General features: G+C 32.0%; 1 protein-coding gene and 1 long non-coding RNA gene across 2 annotated transcripts; both read left to right on the top strand.

The window, feature by feature from the left end:
• Positions 1-1129: 1129 nt before the first annotated feature.
• On the top strand, positions 1130-4179 carry LOC111709258 (uncharacterized). Its single transcript, XR_002766818.1, has 3 exons — positions 1130-1173; positions 1341-1388; positions 4130-4179. It is a non-coding gene; the product is annotated as an uncharacterized LOC111709258 (long non-coding RNA).
• Positions 4180-5266: 1087 nt separating this feature from the next.
• LOC111709247 (uncharacterized) lies at positions 5267-16838 on the top strand. Its single transcript, XM_023482876.1, has 12 exons — positions 5267-5308; positions 6631-6669; positions 8940-8987; positions 9951-9992; positions 10660-10728; positions 12011-12046; positions 12333-12361; positions 12534-12791; positions 13750-13813; positions 15682-15750; positions 16004-16050; positions 16678-16838. The coding sequence occupies exons 2-12, from the start codon at positions 6640-6642 to the stop codon at positions 16685-16687; spliced, it is 702 nt and encodes a 233-aa protein (XP_023338644.1). The 5' UTR covers positions 5267-5308; positions 6631-6639; the 3' UTR covers positions 16688-16838.
• The last annotated feature ends 2870 nt before the right edge of the window (positions 16839-19708 follow it).

Below are 19708 nucleotides of genomic sequence, written 5' to 3'. Positions count from 1 at the left end.
TTTTGATCAAATTAATCTATTTAATGGGTACAAGACCCCTTCATACTATTTTATAGGCCTTCCCCCTTGCCCCTCTTTCTGTGAATTATTAAAGCTTTAAAATTCGCCTCCCAGATATCCATGCCATTATTTTAAAACTAAAAAATTGGTTTGGGGTTTCTTGCTTTTCTAAATTTACCCGGCCATAAACCTTAGCAGGGGTCAATATACGGTAGTTTCTGGGGTTTCTTAGAGCTAGGCCACTCTAGGCAAAGAAACTGAGTCTTTGCCACATACTCTGACTTTCTTATCACATCTTTGGAATCAACTGTTGCAGACCTTGGATATTTCAAACATGAATTCTGTTAGATCAAATAATCTGAGTTTGAGATATCAAAAGCTTACAACATCGGGTTCTAAAGCATGAAGTTTAAATATTTGATTTTGTTCCAAAGACGCAATTCCTCTAATCTCTTAAAAGTTTTACAAAGATATTTTGAAGTTTTTAAGTTTTTACTGATTTGGCAAAGATTACATGATAGGAAGATCCGAAATAATTAAAGGTTCTTGCCAAGAAAAGAGACATTTTCAAGGCTAATGAAAATGACTTTTTTCGTCGTTTTTTTATATTCTAGGCTTAGAGCCCATATTCTATTTCAATTGTAAACATTTTCTCTTTAAATACATCATAAAAAAAAGTATTGTGGATTTTTAAAAAAAATTTCGTGGATTTTCAAAATGTGCTCAAGATCGAATTTTGTTGGAGGCAAATTTTAAAATTTTGATCTTCTACAAACCTTCCAGGGGACATGTGAAGTCCCACACAAAATTTGATCCCGATCGGTTTAGCCGTTTTGAGGTTTATTGGATACAAACAAACACCCAGACACCCAAGAAAAGTATATATGTAGTTAATTGTTAATCGCTAGTGCTTAGTTCAGTTTTTTCTCCAATCGAAGTCCGAATTTATTGAGCTTGAGCCGCGTCTCAAATCCGCCAAAAACCGGTTTCAATTGAGCGCCGGCTTAAATCTTGAAACATTGAATACAATTTTTAGTTGAACCAACCATGTTTGAGCCGCATCTTAAATTTAAGCCGCGGCTCAAATTCTTTAAATTCTGCCTCTGATTGACTTGTAAAAGAATAATATTTCAGAATGAAAAGCAAAAAAGCTTCAGAATATTGAAGAATGAGGTAATTTTTGTTAAATCTTAACTTTTATTTAATTTTATTTTCTGCAACAATAAATTATTTTTGAGATCAAAATTGTAATGTTTGTTACTAAAACTGATTTTTTTTTGTTGTTGAAAAAGTCTCAATATTTTTATTTTATTTGAATATAAATGACTTTTTTATTATAGGAAAAAAGGAGCCCCTACACTCCACAATGGTTGATAAAACAAATGCAGGTCATTTTTAAGTCGAAGAGATATCTTCCCATAGCAATATTCAGCTTATTATAGTTTTACAAGTAGCAGTATTCTAAATTTACAATTTTAAAAGTAGCGCTATTCCAAATTTATAGCTTTTTATAGTTTTACAAGTATGCAGTATTCTAAATTTACAATGTTAAAAGTAGCAATATTACAAATTTATAGCTTTCTATAGTTTTACAAGTAGCAGTATTCTAAATTTACAATGTTAAAAGTAGCAATATTACAAATTAAACATTTACAAAAGGCAAGTATCTAAATTTTAAAAATCGATATAAACCAGAAAATGGTCGTGAAGTTCATGTACTTTGAGGGACGATAGGTTAGTCGCTAGATGACTCTCGTATGAATTATCTATCTATATGATAAGAATTTTGCGTGAGACATCTAGCGGCCAAACTATCGTCACCTAAAGTAAGTGAACTTCACGACCACAGTTTAAACATATTATGGAGAGAACGGGATCAGGGGGCTGGAATTTAGCCTTATGTACAATTAGGACATTTAATGATAAATTATAGCCCTATAATTCATACAGTACAACTATCAATTATGCAGTACGGTTTTGGAACACAAGTGTATGGGGAGGTTTTGATCGTAGATGAAATATTGCTTTGTAAACGACTGTACTAGTACGTCTTCCTGTATAAATGTAATCCTGCACACAATAAAAAAGCAGTTGATTTCAATAGTTAAATGGAAAGGAAACTCTCCTAACCAAATATGCAATAGGCATTTTGAAAAAAAATATTTTTAGAAATCACCCCCAAGTAAACTGAAATATACAGATTGATCTTTAAAAGTGGAGTACATGGCCTGTAGAATTAGTAAAGGATCAGCGTACATCATTACTCTATTTACTATAACCTCGTTGATATAAACCTACAGTCTAGAGAGAGGGAATCTTCCTCTAATTATATTAAATTGAAGAGATATCTTCCCATAGCAATATTCAGCTTATTATAGTTTTACAAGTAGCAGTATTCTAAATTTACAATTTTAAAAGTAGCGCTATTCCAAATTTATAGCTTTTTATAGTTTTACAAGTATGCAGTATTCTAAATTTACAATGTTAAAAGTAGCAATATTACAAATTTATAGCTTTCTATAGTTTTACAAGTAGCAGTATTAATTATCTCTCTATCAGAAAAGAATTTTGCGTGAGACATATAGCGGCCAAACTATCGTCCCCTAAAGTACGTGAACTTCACGACCACAGTTTAAACATTATCATGGAGAGAACGGGCTCCGGGGCCTGGATTTTATCCTTAATGTACAATTAGGACTGTTTACTGATAAACGTTATAAAGAGATTATGGCCCTATAATTCATACAGTACAACCAGAGATAAGAGAGTTACAGAGATCGATTAACACTTATAATATGCAATATTTTCCACAGCATGTACTATTGCGTACAAGTACTGTACACGACCAATCAGGAGACATCTGTTTTCAGGGATATTTAAGGATCCTTTAAATGGGAAATGCAAAATAGACAATATTCATGAACGTTTTGTTTTTTGTTTAAAAATTGGAGAATTTTTTTAAAAGTTGTAAAACTTAACCCCTGAATGCAACAAGTGGCCGTGATATTTCAGTCAAAAAACATTACATGGAACTGTAGCATGGCGTGCCGGGACACTATTGGCCGTATGTGTATGAGCAGTCTCTGTTGTCTGTGAGTACAACTATCAATTATGCAGTACGGTTTTGGAATAGAAGTGAATGGGGAGGTTTTGTATCGTAAATTTTACTCAGTTTATAAGCGATGAAAGATTGCTTTGTAAAAGACCGTAACTGTACTAGTACGTCTTCCTGTATGAATGCAACCCTGCACACAATAAATAAGCAGTTGCTTTTAATAGTTAAATGGAAAGCAAATTCTCCTATCCAAATATGCAATCGTCATTTTGAAAAAAAAAATTATTTTCAGAAATTACCTCCGAGTAAATTGTAATATAAAGATTGATCTATATAAGTGGAGTACATGGCCTGTAGAATTAGGAAAGGATCAGCGTACATCATCACTCCATTTACTGTAACCTCGTTGATAAAGAGTAAAGACCTACAGTCTAGAGAGAGGGAATCTTCCTCTAATTATATTAAATTCTTTGAATCATAGTAAAATGTTAGTTAAGAAACAAATGAAATATTTTGATGTACCATTGGAACATGCGTGGAAAGTTCCGGTTTTACAAGAACTTTTAAGTACAAGAATGAATGATTTATATGCTGAAGGATTTGATGATTATACGTAATAACTGAAATGATAAATATGTTATGTAATGAGTAATGATCAATGTCGACTATTTCATAATTCAGCATATTTATTTCTTTTCTTTTGGAAACCTGTATTTTCAAAAATTTATTCAAACAAATTTAAACTGCACTAATTTATTATATATGTATTTATATCTCTGTATGTGAATCAATCTTTATAATAATAGAAAATAATGTAAAATGCGACCGACTAGGGCTTGGTGTGTTCCTCCTTTTTAATCGTTACTTTCGTTCCGTTCCTTTCCTTTCCGTTTGTTCCTCTGACAGAACGATCGTTCCTACGGAACAACGTGCGCCCAGCCCGTGAGCTGGCCATATTCCTATTTTTTTTTAATTGTTTGGTTTGTTTCAATCCGTTCTTTCCCTTGAAAGAACGATCGTTCCCGAGTAACGACGATCAGTGCTATACGATCGAAACATGCTTTGATGGTTTAGGAAAAAAGGGGGAGCCACTCTTTAAAATGGTTGCTAAAACAAATCCAGGTGAAAATAACTTAAAAGAGAGTTTCTTAATTTAAAAATGATAACTATCTCAAGTGCATCCAAGCAAGGGAGTAAGGAATAGAAGGGAGATATAACTGACGCGGTTCGCCCTACCATGTGATTATACATGCTTTGCAGACGGGTACTTCATTTGTATAAGAAATTTTCAGAATAGGTTACTGTATACACGGAAATTGCACATAAGACAAATATTTCTTATTCAAATGAAGTTCCTTACTCCCTGATTCAAGAAGTAGGAATTTTTCCCATTTGCATTTTCCAAGTAGCATCTATAAAATTATAATTTCACTCGTAGAAAAAAAGTAGTATAGAAAGTAGAAATATACCAAATGTAAAATTTGCCAAGTAGAAATAGTGCAAATTTACAGCTATATCAATATTTCAAATATTCCAAATAATAAGAGTATTCCAAATTCACAGTTTCCAAAGTAGGCACTGAGCTGCTATATTGCTTACATTAAATTCTAATTTACAAATACCGATAGTTTAAACTTGGAATTTTTGTTTTAACAAAATTTATCACAGGTTTACGGCATCAGGTTGAAAATATTCTGTGGAAATATAACTTTCTTGTGACTATCCATGCAAAAATGTCAATTCCCGATTCACAATGGCACCCTTAAAAACTTTATATGATCAGCAATGTGGACCATGTATATTGATAGGTTTACATGTGTTTAATTCTGACATTTTCTAAATATTTTCCTGAAGTGGAAATGCGCAAATAACTTTTGAAAAGAACCCACAATTGAAAATTGATAATTGATCAAACAAAGCTTTCAAGGGCCGACGTTGCCATCTTTGCATGGAAGGTGACTTGAAATTACGCTTACACACGGTCCCTTAGATTTTATAATTTATGAATACTTGTTTACACACGATCCCTTAAATATTATAATTTATGAATACTTGTTTACACACGGTCCCTTAAATATTATAATCTATGAATACATGTTTACACACGGTCCCTTAAATATTATAATTTATGAATACTTGTTTACACACGGTCCCTTAAATATTATAATTTATGAATACTTGTTTACACACGGTCCCTTCAATATTATAAAAAAAGGTCTTTTTATCCCTGCTTGGCTGAAAAAACAATTTAAGGTTTGTCTTGGATATTTCATAGAATTAAAAATCTTCCTTCAGATTTACTGTTAAAGTTTAACATAGTGATCTTTCTATGTATAAAAATAAAACTAAAAGATTAGAAAAAATCCCTTTGTTTTGGAACATTTACAAAATCTTGAAATTGACAATGTATTTTGATAAATATACATATGTACTTGATACTTGATAGTATTTTCTAATGAAAAATAATCCCAGAGCCCAAATCTTGAAATTGACAGTGTATTTTGATAAATATACATATGTACTTGATATTTTCTAATGAAAAATAATCCCAGAGCCCAAATTCAAAGATTTTGAGATTTTCTAATGTAAACCACCCGATTTATACAAGAAGGATTACAGAAGCATTTGAATTAGGGTTTCCACGAAACAGAAGATTCTTTTGCGCAACAGTTTCGCGTTTTTCCACAAAATAACTTTATTTGCACTAAATTTTGCATCATTTTCGTATCAATATGAAACCAGGTTTTTACGAAATTGCGCATTTATTCGAAATAAATATTTTTTATTTGCACGAAATTGCTGATGAATCATAATAAAAATCATAATTTTTGCATTATTTTGTGCATTAATTCCAAAGCTGCATTATATTATTCAAGAACAATAATTTCATTATTATCATTTTCTATAGTTTGACACGCTAAAAATGTTGGTTATACATTCTTAATTAAAATTTTTTTTTTATGATAAATATGTTTTGAAAAAACAAATTTGTTATGATAAATATGTTTTCAGAAAACGCTAAAGAAGGCATTAGATGTTCATCTGTGTATTAATGTATATAGATTTGTAAACATTTCTCTTGTTTAAATGTCTTTTTTTTTGTTACCTAATGGTAACTTACTCAAAACCTTAGAAGTGATTCGACCTCCAAAGGTGCGAGTGAGAGCGGGCCGGAGTATATTGGGGCTCTGATTGGTTTAATTTTGGATTTATTCATTTCCTAGAATTGTTACTCTAGAAATTTAACGAAATAGCTCGAAATAACGAAATAACAGGAATAACGAAATGCGCAAAAACCAAGAATTTCTTCATAATTTGCGCGAAATAGCTTTTGCGCATCAATGCGAAATTATATCAAAATTTTGTGCAATTTCTACTCGAAACGTAAGTTAATCTTTGCACAATTATTTCATGATTTTCGTGCAAAAATTTCGATTGGAAACCCTAATTTAAATTGGTGGTTCAAACTTGAACCAGCGTTAGGCAGTTCAGCCAGGTTGGCTCAAATTCTTTAAATTCAGTCTCTGGGTACTCTTTATTATTTTTTTCTTATTATTTGTATTTTAATTTTTCAGGAAAACAATATGAAAAATTTATACATAGATGGGGAGCAGGTAAAGGGGAACATTTAATATTTTTTAGTTTTGAAACCAAATTTATCAGTTTCAGTAAAAAAGGAGTGAAATTTGTCTTTTTTTTGGTTTTTAATTTGAAATAAAGTTAAACATTATGTAATACAGTTAGAATTATAAAACCCTGGATTAGGAAGACGACTGTTATATTAAAGTTTTGAGTTTAAATAGTCCAATAAACATGAGACACAGCAAACAGACCCATTTCACTGAATATGTGATTTAATAAGTTACTGGTAAAACAATTTGCTTTGTAACAACATCAAAACACTTGATTATTGCTTTAATGTCGTCTTCCATTTCCCCAGTATTTGGCACGCAATGGTCATGATTGAGATGTATCTGAAAATGTGACTGAAATTGTTCAGGGAACATTTTCAGAGTATAAAACAATTAAAATTCAAAAATACGACGCCTCTTATTTAAAAATATTCAAAAATATAATGGTTATAAATTTAAGTAAATAAATTTACGATATTTCTATGAATTTTTTCAAAATAAAATTAAAACTTGAAAAGGTTCAATTATTACATAATTTCTAAGGAATTTTTTTTAAGTACCCGTGAAAACCTCATGTCAGCTTTATCTGGCCAAAGTTTAGCTCAAGTTAATATGCAGAATTGATAAAATAAAAGTTAAGAACTCTTAACTGTAAAACCTGTCTAAATATGGGCTGCAATGGTCAACAATCGGGTTTCATACCCCTCTGTGTGATGCCCCCAATCATAAATCAAAATTTGTCTGCCCTCGTGCGTCTATTTTTAGCAGCTGCAGCTGCTAGCTGACAGCTTGGACAACTTGCCAGCTAATTTTTGACTTCTCCATATGTTTTAGCTAAATTATTTAGTCTCTTTTTGGTTAACTAAAAGTTAGCCTTTTGATTTTAAAAAGCTAGTCTAAATACAAGTTTTTTGGCTCAAATGAAAGCGTGCCATTCCCACAGCTATGAGGGTGTCTCTCATCTAGATCTCTCTCTAAAATGTTTCCTTTCGTGAGGGAAAACATTGTAACATAGAGCTAGCCGTAGGTTAATGTGATATATTTATAAATAAGAGTTTAAAAAGATATTTAAAACTTTCTGAGAGAAAATTCAGTGCATTTTCCTAATGAAATTATTATATTTTAAAAAAGTAAAAATTATTTTTAAACCCAAAGCTTTACTTTTAAATTATAAACATTTGTTAAGAAAATTGAATCTTAAATTTCTTACTTTTTTAAATTTTACCGCTAACATTAAAGGGAATGTTAAGAAAAAATGAAAGGGGGTCTAGGCTTACAGTGAAAAATAATCGCTTTTGATTGCTACTAATCATACTTCTATCTGTTCTGTCTATAAAGATACTGATGCACATAGCTTCCATACAAATTAAGAAAGTTGGAATATATGACTCGTATCGTAAAATAATCAATTTAGTTTTAATCAAATCATTCAGATATTGCAACCTACAGTCATAGATTATTTTTCGATGCATTCGTATACAGTTAATATTTCATAATATTTGTTTTATATACAATGCACTTAAAACGACTTTTTTTCTGCTAGGTGTCTCTGCCATGTGTAATCATAAAAACACTGAGAGCAGAGACATCTGGCAGCCAACTCTTTTGACGTTTTAAGCAATCAAAAGTGATTATTTTTCGCCGTAGCCTATACCCCCTTTCATTCTTGGCAATTACTTCCGTTAAGAGACACCTAGCGGTGAAAATAAAAAAATCTCTCCCTCAACATGTACAGTGTATGGGATAAGGGGGGGGGGTGGACCAGGGACAATTTTCTCACAGCTTAAAACATATGTGAAATTTGATCCACGGATGTATTGAGGTGTGACTTTTTCTAGCCAAATTAGACATCTAGCCAAAAATGGAAAAAAGGGAATCAACAATTGGAAGGGTAGTTTATACGTGTTAGGGGGGAAATATATTTAAAAATTAACCATTTAAAAATGTCTATTTACGGAGATTTCATGGACAATTGTTGACTTGTGAGCTAGAAAAGTCAACAAAGTCAGCAGGGAAGTTAGACTTGGTTTATACGGGTATGGAATAGATAACAACTGTTTCTAACGCATGCGATTCTTTTGCCGTGCATGCGCATGCTTTGAATTTATGAAATAAATGCTTAGAAGTCACAATTTTTGTGTCAATTTGAGTGACATTGATATTTTGATTTATTTTAGAGTATTATTCTTCATTCTTCAACTATGAATTATAAAAAATGAAAAATGTAAGGATTAAAAAACCCTGTTTTTTAGGGAAAAAGAGGTTCCTACATTCCTTCATGGCTTCAAAAGAAAATTCAGGTACTTGGCTTGCTTGATTAAGAATGGATAACAATAATACTCTAAAATACAAATAAATTTATTTTAGAGAACAATAGTTTCTAATCGGAATTCCGTTGGGCGAAATTACGGGGCATTGCACAGCATTACCCGGCATTTCGCGGAATTGCGCTTCATTTCGTGGAATTGTGCGGAATTGCATAGAACTGCGCGGCTCGCATTTGCGCGCAAGTAAAATCAAGTAAAATTCACTTGTATTTGAAACCCAAACTGTAACCTTTCTTCGAAATATGTCAGCATTGGTATACGGAGAATTGGTTCCAACATTTGCTGGAGAAATAATCTAAAGAATATCTCCTGAGAAATTTAAAAAAAATATTTCCTTAAACTTACCGGTAATATTTTGGAGGAAAAACTTTCGAATTTCCCCCCCAAAAATATTCCCAAGATTATTTTAAAGAACCGGTCTCTGTAAGACAGGGATTTATAACTATAGCTAAAATGATTTTACAAATATGATTAAAAACGATAACAAAAAAGGCCGAAGTCCTAACAATTCCAAAATGTGGCCTGCCTTTAGTGCGCTTAATATTACAAGAGATATATGCAGGGGGGATGATAGTTCTCTACCTGTGGACTCAGTTAGCTGTACTGTACTGTACACTTACAACTTTACTAATATTGATGTACTATAGTCTATAAGTTAGGCCAGAATCAACGTATAATAAACAAATATGCAGTACGCTCTCGGTATAGTTTATGGCCTAGTATAACAGTGAATATTTGCAAAGTAAGAACGCAAAATCGACCTTTAAATCTTCGATCCTGACGCTAACCCTCGCACTTTGTTGCGCTGGATCTGCAAGGTTGCTCCTAAGCGTGCCGCTTCAAAAAATTTGTTTACAATACTGCACTCTCAACTCCCATGTCTAGTCAGACACTCCCTTCAAATCTATTCTTATATTGTTGATATTAATGATAAAGGCGCAGAAATCATCAACTGCAGAAACAATAACAAATCTTAAGGTAATTAATATCAAATTTTATTCAAAACATTCTAATTGACATATTTAATTTCGAATGAATTACATACTATATAATTTTTACAATCTGGACTCTGGAGTATAATATAGAAAGGTCAGGCATACAATCTTAATCCGTTTCAATCATAATGCGCTTTTTTGAACTAAGAATCCCAACATATAAAATCTGTAAGATTATTATAACAATTGTTGCAGTTTTAAGTGATCTTTCATTTAAAGAGGGGAAAATGACCGATTCAAAACGACACCCTTTTATAACCTTTATCTGAGTAATAATGAGGAGGATAAAGTTGTCAAAAAGTCTTGAATTCTGAAAATTAAGTTTAATAGTCTGGGCTGTTATAAATATTAATGTCATTTTTGTAGAGGAACCAAAAAAATATTTATTACGAAAAAACTAGGATATCTCATTTATTGTTGATGAAAAAGGTTAACACTGCGGATCGGCAAAATTGAAAATAGTCAATATCGCTTGAAAATCTAGGATATCTGACTTATATGAGGATTAAAGATGATTAAAGGCTGCTGAAAGGTGACCGTTGTGAATCTGACATTCTCCTGGTAAAAGTTGAGGGTCATAAAGAATTATGTCTTCAGCACCTTTTAAAAACCAGAAAAAAATCATCTTAAAAACTGAGAATTGTGTTTAGAGTGATCAAGCAAAGTTTGATTATTTCAAAAAGTTCCTGGACCAATATATTTCTAAAATTAAAGAAAAGGTAGAAACTGTTCATCAAGCATTTCAGATAAACCACAACAAACTAACTAGATATTAGTATGTCCTGGTAAACCACACCAAACTAACTAGATATTAGTATGTTCTGGTAAACCACACCAAACTAACTAGATATTAGTATGTCCTAGTAAACCACACCAAACTAACTAGATATTCGTTTGTGCTAGTAAACCACACCAAAATAACTAGATATTAGTATGTCCTAGTAAACCACACCAAACTAACTAGTTATTCGTTTGTGCTAGTAAACCACACCAAACTAACTAGATATTAGTATGTCCTGGTAAACCACACCAAACTAAACAAGATATTAGTAAGTAAACCACACCAAACTAACTAGATATTAGTATGTCCTGGTAAACCACACCAAACTAACTAGATATTAGTATGTCCTGGTAAACCACACTAAACTAACTTTATATTAGTATGTCCTAGTAAACCACACCAAACTAACTAGATATTTGTATGTCCTGGTAAACCACACTAAACTAACTATATATTAGTATGTTCTGGTAAACCACACCAAACAAACTAGATATTAGTATGTCCTGGTAAACCACACCAAACTAAACAAGATATTAGTAAGTCCTGGTAAACCACACTAAACTAACTAAATATCAGTATGCGTTTAATTATATGTAATTGCAAGAATAAAAGGATTTTTATTTAAATTTCCTGCCCTCTATTTAAGATTTCCTGCCCTCTATGTAAGATTTCCTGCCCTCTATTTAAGATTATCTGTCCTCTTCTTAAGATTTCCTGTCCTCTATTTAAGATTTCCCGCTCTCTTTTTAAGATTTCTTGCCCTCTATGTAAGATTTCCTGCCCTCTATTTAAGAATTCCTGCCCTCTAGTTAAGATTTCATGCCCTGTATTTCAGTTTTCTCATACTGTAAACGTAATTTAATCAAGCATTAATTTCAAGAGCGGCATGTTTAATTCACAACGGTGTCATTAAATACTTTATATAAGTTGTGAGGAAGATATTGTCGTTTTTCTGTCTTGTTCAATGATTTAATATTTTCCTTTATCATCTTTTTAGTTATAATTAGGATATAAATAATTCATCGTGGATTGAACAAAGTTTGAAAGGGTATTGTTGTGAATAGGACATGTAAATATGGTCAAAAACTTTTATAAATGTTCAAACCTTGGTGTGTCGCAATACCTTGGCCTTTTAACTGTTTACTTTAATTATAATTTTTGAAGACATGTTTATTTTAAAACTTGAAAGCAAGGAAAGATATATTTATGATTTATTTTAGGTTCCGGCGTCAAGCGGAGGACTGAAGTTGGATGAGGAAATTTAATTTGATGATAAAAGGAATTCAAGTATATGCGGATACAATACTGTTGGCATCAGAAAACATTCGAATTCTCGTCAGCTTCTTTTAATACCTAATGTAGATTAGAATTTTATAATAATTTTTTTTTGCCAAATCATTATATAAGCCATGAAAGACTGTGCTTAAGGTAGAAGACATAATTTAACCATGGAATCTTTATATTTGTCGTCTTTACGGTCTTATCTTGGTATGTTACTTATTTGAAAAACGCTTTAATATGTGACAAATTAAATGTTATTAGGTGTCAAAAATAAGTTTAATCGGCAAAAGGAAACACTTATTGAAATACGATTTTTTTCAGGTTTTGAAAAGAACTGAGTTTTTACCACAAGCTGAAATTTTCTAATCCCTAACTCTTTGCAACTAGATGGTGTATATCTTTGATATTTAAAACTTAGATTATTTGATCTCACCGAATTTATATTTTAAAAAAAGTGTCAAGGTCAAGGTCGGCTGAATTTGAAGACTTTGTTGGACCAAATGACGATGGATTATCTTTGTTTAATGGAGTGTTTGAGCTTAATGGAAAACCTGATGGAGATTTAGAATATGGTGATGAAGATTCAGCAAGAATTATGGAAGATGAAAAGGCAGATACTGTGGAAGATGGAATAGCAGATACTGTGGAAGATGGAAAGGCAGATACTGTGGAAGATGGAATGGCAGATACTGTGCAAGACTATGATTTGATGGATGATGGGTAATTATCAAACAAAAATGAGCGCAAAGATAAAAATAAAAAATCTAAAAAATTCAAATTAAATAAAAAGGAAATAAAAAGAAAAAAAAAACAAAACAATTTGTTTCAGAACATTGTTTCTTTTTAAATACAGTGAAAACTAAAAATGTATTTAGTGAAATGGGTCTGTTTACACTGCGCAATTGCTCTTGAATTTAAAAGTCGTCTTTCTATTGCAGAGTTTTCTAGTTTTCACTGTAGGAAAGTTAATATATCAAAATGGCATAAGTCATGAGTTACTGACAAGATTAATTTCTGAAAACTGAATTTTGAATTTGAGTTTTTTAGTTTCACATTCGTAATATTAATGGGATTGTTTACTATTCCTAGCATTAATCATAAATATCAGAGGACATGGTTTAAGGGTTAAATCAAGAATCAAATATACCAGCCCGTATGTAAGCTGTGAGTTAAAACTATATACTTGGATATAATTTGGGTTTTCAAATAGCTCAAAGGTCGACTGCAGCTATCGTAATTTCAGGTGACCCTCATGTAATGATGAAAATGCATGATTTATAACATGACCCTTAAAACATTTATCTGATCAATAATGTGGCAGATATTGTCGTTTTTCTAAGGTTAAAAGTGTTTAATTCTGACAACTTCTATAGCAGGTTTTCCTGCAGTAGAAATGCACCTTTTTTAATCCATACTTTATCAGACAAAGCGGTTACTGTTGGGGATCGGGAATAATTATCTTTGTGTGGATTCAAGCGAGATTCAAGTAGTTTTCAACATATTTAAACAAACAGCTCTTTTTACTCGATGAACAGTCAATATAGATCGGACATTACTCTCTTTGCATGGAGGGTCATTTGAAATTATGCGAACACTCCCTTGAGCAAAAATGTCTGTGTCCGACCTCTGCACTGGGTTAAAATATAAAATTCTTGAAAAGTATTTTCTGATATTGTAGAAATATAACCGAGGCCTGTGCTAACTTTATATCTATGGTTGATAAGTTCCTGATCTTGAAAGAGGTAAAAACAAAGTTTTATAATCTGTACTTTTCTATAAACTAAACAAATTGTAAATTGTGTAATTAATTTTACATTTAGAAACTTTTCCCTTTACAACCATATTAGAAATTATATCGAAATATATCACTAATTTTTTCTGTCTTAAAAAGTGTTAATTTCCTTCATATCTCCTAAATATAAATACACACGTAACTTTTAAGAGAAACCACAATTGAAAAAAACACATTTAGCCACTTAGAATTTTGAATTTTAGTCTTGTATGCCGAGTCCATTAGCGCCTGATTCAATCAGGCTTCAGTCATGTATTTGTTGTCTATTCTGAACCAATAGAAGTTACATTGCGGTAACATCTATCTCATTATCCAATTAGAGATAAATCCTTATATCGGCGCTAACAGAAATGGAAATATTTACTTCTACTGAAACTATGGTCTACTTACTTAAAATATTTCAATATTAATATATGCTGGGGTCGATCTTAATGAATAGAAGAGAGCTCGCTAAACTAATACCAACCGCTGAACTGTTCACCTTCTCCAACTCCTGAATCACCGATTCTGAACAGCCTTTGATTTGATAGCATTCTTAACGTAAACCAAAGAGTATGCACATACGCAATACAAAATTATTTCTGATATAACAATATACTTTGTATAAATTTTTTCCAGCAACTGCACTCTTTTCCTCCCTAATTAAGATACTTTACTGTAGAAAGACGACTTAAAGGTCGTCTTAGATCTTCGAAATTATTTGTGGCATTCGTTCGTCGACCTATTTTTACTTGTATGATTATTGAAACAGTAATAAAGAATTCTGCTGGTTATGGCATTACTAAAATGTTGCCAGACTTTTACATGGTGTCAACATTGCCTAATTTATTAAGAATTTCGTTCAGATTTTGACTTTATATAAAACCAAAATTATCATAATCTGAACAAAATTCTTAAAATCTTCGGTAATATTGAAAGCACAAAAAAAAGGTAGACCCCATTTAGGAAATTCCAGGACTAGTCTTATTATTCAAATATATAAACTCTAGAATTATACAGAAAAAAAAAATCTGAATTATTTGCTCCTTTGAATTGTTACCATGGTACTATATATGAATGAATTTCATCCTGAAAGCTTTGCAAAAAAAAAAATTTTAGTTCATTTTAACAAATAATTAATAATTTATTATCTTGTTTCCTATTTGTTTAATAACCTTGAATTGATGGACTCATCTCCACAAAAATGACTTGAAATTTGAATATGCAACATTTACACCAATACTTTGCAATCAGTTACTTTCAATGACTTATATAGATCATAATTAACTGATTTTTTTGAACTTTTGACACTTTTGAAAAGTATTATCACAGAAATATAAACTTTGGTTCATATAAAGTTGCGGAACGACTTTTAAGCAGCCAGAGCAAACTGTACAAGTATAGGCTACACAAGGCAAACACGGGACAGATCACCAAATTGAATAAGCCTTTTCTAGGGAGTTTGCGTGACAATATGCTGTCACGAAAAAACTCCTTTTAAGACTTAAACTAGAAACACGCGCGGTGTAGTTTTAAAATTTCGAAGTCTAGGGCTACATAAAAGGTAGAAGTGATTTAGTGATGCAGAGCCAAAGGCCAAGGGATTGAGATAATTAAACAATTTTAAAACTGTTAAAAGAAAAAAAACTTTACTAAAAAAACGAACGAAGTTGTGACTCACTGGAATCTCCATAGAAAAGGCTGATTCATTTGGTATCCAGTTTTGCCATATATAGTCGGTATGTGTACTGTACGTACAGTTTGCTCGAACTCTTGCTTGAAAGTTGGCCCGGTACTTGAAATGAATTGCAGTGGACTGTTGGTGAACATTTATTTTAGAAGTTGTCAACCCAGGCTACTCCCCTGGCACAAGCTTCAATCCGAATAATTGACCATGTCATCAATAAGGTGACACAGAGATAAATTTTCTTGGCTGACATCACTTCTTAAAGAGACTGTTTACGAAATTTTAAGTGAATTTTTATACAAAATATCAAATTTGTCCTATTCAAAAATTAGAAATATTTTAAAATTTCAATTGTAGTTTAAATACCAAGTAGATACATATAGATTGAAAAGTTGTATTTATGATTCACAACGGTACCTTTAAAACCTTTGGCACTGAGTTATGTTTTTGTTGTTGTAATTTTCCCTTATTTAGTTAAACCAGGAGCAGGAATTTTGTGCTGACGAACTTCACCTTGAAAGGTGAAAAACCAATTTATTTGAAAGAATTTGAATTTTCAAAAAATAATTTTAGATCTCTACAGTAACAAATTAAAAAGTATCAATGTCCTGAATTTTTATGCATTATATAATACGTTCAAAGGAAGGCGACATTTAAAAGTCATTTACTTTTCAGGCAACCGTTCATTCTTAGCTTAGATACTGACCGTATTTTCCGTTCTTTCTGAGAGTTACTGTTTGTTAACGCTCTCAATTTTATTAACAGCGTTAACTGGAGAGATTTCTAGTCGTTAACGATTGTTTCATGTAAAAATAGCGGGGAAAATTAAAAGGCGACATTTAAAGGCACAAAAACACGGAAAAACACATGTTTTTTAAAGTTTCTAGCAATTTGTAGGAGAATTTCACCATCATTTTGAAAACACAACTCTTTGTAGTTTGTCTTATTAAATTTTCTGTACATTTTTTGAACATTTATTTTCGTTCGTTAACGATGTAAAAATTAACGATTTTTGCTTTTCATTAACGGAACGTTGCCCACCAGCCCATCTCGTTAGTTTTACATAAAAAGTCATATCTCCAAAGTTAAAGTGTGAACTAATTTTTGTCTTGGTTTGTTTACATTTTGAAGTTAATGTTTATTTTCAGGTTATTTTAGATAATGCCAACTCTGATAATTACCCGGTCCCACGAGGAGAAATTGGACCTGATAATTAATCACCGTGTTTATAGTTTAGAACTAAGTAAATAATTATAATTTAAAATCTGTGATTATTTAAAATTAAGTCTATTCAAATACAAATAAATTATATTAGGTTTTTTATTCATTTACAGGGTTACCCATAATTAGGATGAGACTAGGAAGACTATTGTAAACTCTGAAAATAGAACCATTTTAAAAACAAACAATACTGCCTTAAATGTGGTGTTAAAATGATTTATTTATGGAATTAACTTAGAAAGAAAGAAACTTATAGTTGCAGGGAATCAAACAATAAACATTATTCAACACAATAGATGTCAACGTACGATAGTTCATAATTAGTTCAAAATGAGACCCAGAAAACTACGGAATAGAAAAGTTATAATCCTAAATAGTCCTAGGAACATGATCCAGAGCAATATTGTCTTAATAAAAGATCTTTGAGGTTTATTTTAAAACTTTTAGTTTTTTAACGCGTAAACATTGCTTTAATGTCGTCTTCCTACCCTAAAGTTTTCTGGTTCTCACTGTAGAAGGTTAGGATCTTTTTAAATAAAAAATATGTTTGATAGAGAGTATTCCCTCTGTGAATCCGTCTCTTAAGCCTGAAAGGAACTGTAGCGAGGATTTTCTATTCACAACTGTACCTAGACAGATTTGTCTGATCAACATCCATCTTTTTGTTTTTTAAACTGTTTATCTTCATTTGTGGTTTCTTGCGTTATTANTTTTACACAACTCAAAAAGTACTGGTCTGAGGCTGTTGAATTTTTTCTTACTTTTCCGAAACAGCCATAGCCCTCCCTTTAGGCCTCTAAAACCGGGCTTTTATAAAAACTGCATGAGTCCTCAGGCACAATGCCTGAATGACTGAATCCTGTAATAAACTAAATCTTTGTTTTGACCCACTTTCAGTTGTCAGATTTTGATAATGTTTAGATTTTTGGAAACCCTATGCCATAAGGAAACGGATTGCACAAGTTTTGCAAAGAATATTTGCATAGAACCAGTCAAAAGAAATAATTGCACCTTATTGTTATAACCAATCGGTCTCGATCTGAAAGTAAGTCGCCCCTGGATTATCCCTCTCCTGTACAATGAGTTGCCCCTGGGGGAGATGTGTACTGCTTGTACGATTCCTTTAGTGTCACTTTTTTATTGTGATTGTAGCATAAATGCGTTGAAAACAAGTGTTTTATATTTAAACCCAGCTGATTCCGTTCAAATAGATCAAATACCTAATTATTATAATGATACATGCATTTCCACCCCTCATATTAACATACCAGGACAGGGGCGGTTACAGGGGGGGGGCAGGACCGTCGCACCCCCCTGACGGATTCAGATTTTAGAACAGCTTTTCAATAGCACTTAAGGGAAAGAACCCCTAGTGCAAAACATGAAAAATATCTATTTAAAAAATTTTGTTCCTAAATCTTGATGTTTTTGTTCTGAATTAAATCTAGCACACCCCTCACTTAAATCTTGTATCCGCCCCTGTCAAGGGATATATTGATGACTCTTATTGTAATAATATGGGGATTTTGGAAGTTTATTGGATAAACTGAACGCTGTGAGGAAAGAAGCCAAGCAGCTCGCCAGATCCAACCTAAATTAACCTACCTACCATGCAACAAATCTACACATGGTTCGTACTCAGGATTACCGTAGTACTAATACTTCTAGGAACTCTTATCTTGATAACGCATTTCTAGATATACCTGATAATCTTAATAACTGTCTGACTAAAACTTTGCTGTCTTCTGTGTCCAGGNTGTAGTGGTGTCAGGATCAGAACCTGGCATAGTTCGTTCGGATTCAGAACAAACCAAGATCACCTAAACCCAAACCTAATTCTGCTCACTGGGTTCAAGAAGGAACTGAAGTTAGCTCTGATATTAATTCCTTAACTAGTGTTGTTTAGTGGGGTATATTTTAAAGAACTTGGAAATTTCTAAATTGACTGGATATTTGGGAGTTTCTCAAAAACCTTAGCATTTTGAAAATTCCTCAATAGTCTGGGTAATAAGGGGAATTCCCCAAATGCCTGGGTATCTTGGAAATTTCCAGTCATTTGAGAAATTTCCAAAATCTTAAAAATATACCACCCTTAAATGTCTGTAGGTATTTGGGAAATTTCCTAGATACCCAGGCATTTGGGAAATTTCCCAAATACCCAGACATTTGGGGAATTAACTGAAGTTAACTCTTATAATGATTATTCCCCAATTAGTGTTTTTGCAACCACATATCACAATACTCAGTGCAGTATCCTGCCAATCTTAAGTTTCCTTGTCATATAGGAAACCATAAAGCCCTAGGTCTTGCAACAATTCAAAGTAAATCCGAGTCTTAAAAATGGGTCACCTTTGTGGGCCCTTCCTTTAAACCATTTAATTTGAACTTTTTTTTAATAATTGTTCATTTCCCGTTTTAACTTTATTCTACTGACAATGGACATGTGCCAACTTTTCTGTGTAATCTCAGACATTGGATCCAATTTGTTCAGAATTAGCCAAAAGATGAATTTACAAAATCAGTCAAGATGATTCTAGAAAAATTGGATAAACTTATTATCAATACCATGGGAACCATAAAAACTGTGGAATAATAAAACGACATCTAAGCAATTAAATTACAATTAAGCAAAACAAAACAAAAACCGGAGAGAGGTAAATCTATACAATGAAATGGTGATCGTCTTAAAAGGGCACAAAGACAACGACTCATAAATATTCTTTTAAAAGCAACGCCATAAATAGAACGGCAAAGGGAGGCAAGAACAAGAGAAACTTCGGACGTGTAGATGGAGAATGGAGAAAAAAGATGAACATTTGAAATTATTAATCAAAGCCTCGTACCATTTTATTTTACAAAAAATATAAAAAAAATAAATTATAAAAGCATTGTTAAAAGATTTTGTTGCTCCGTTTTTTATAGTATGAGGAAGTACGCAAAAAAAAACATTGCAATTAA

Source organism: Eurytemora carolleeae, unplaced genomic scaffold (assembly GCF_000591075.1).
Source record: "Eurytemora carolleeae unplaced genomic scaffold, Eaff_2.0 scaffold255, whole genome shotgun sequence".
NCBI classification, from domain to species: Eukaryota; Metazoa; Arthropoda; class Copepoda; order Calanoida; family Temoridae; genus Eurytemora; species Eurytemora carolleeae.
This window is presented reverse-complemented; position numbering and strand designations above follow the sequence as displayed.

What these genes read in the sequence shown, in the direction of transcription:
- LOC111709247 (XM_023482876.1), top strand. Translation starts at nt 6,640, where the DNA reads ATGAAAAATTTATACATAGATGGGGAGCAG. An exon ending in TTTCTAAAATTAAAGAAAAG is followed by an intron (nt 10,729 to 12,010) that starts GTAGAAACTGTT and finishes GATTTATTTTAG; the next exon opens with GTTCCGGCGTCAAGCGGAGG. An exon ending in AGTTCCTGATCTTGAAAGAG is followed by an intron (nt 13,814 to 15,681) that starts GTAAAAACAAAG and finishes CATTTATTTTAG; the next exon opens with AAGTTGTCAACCCAGGCTAC.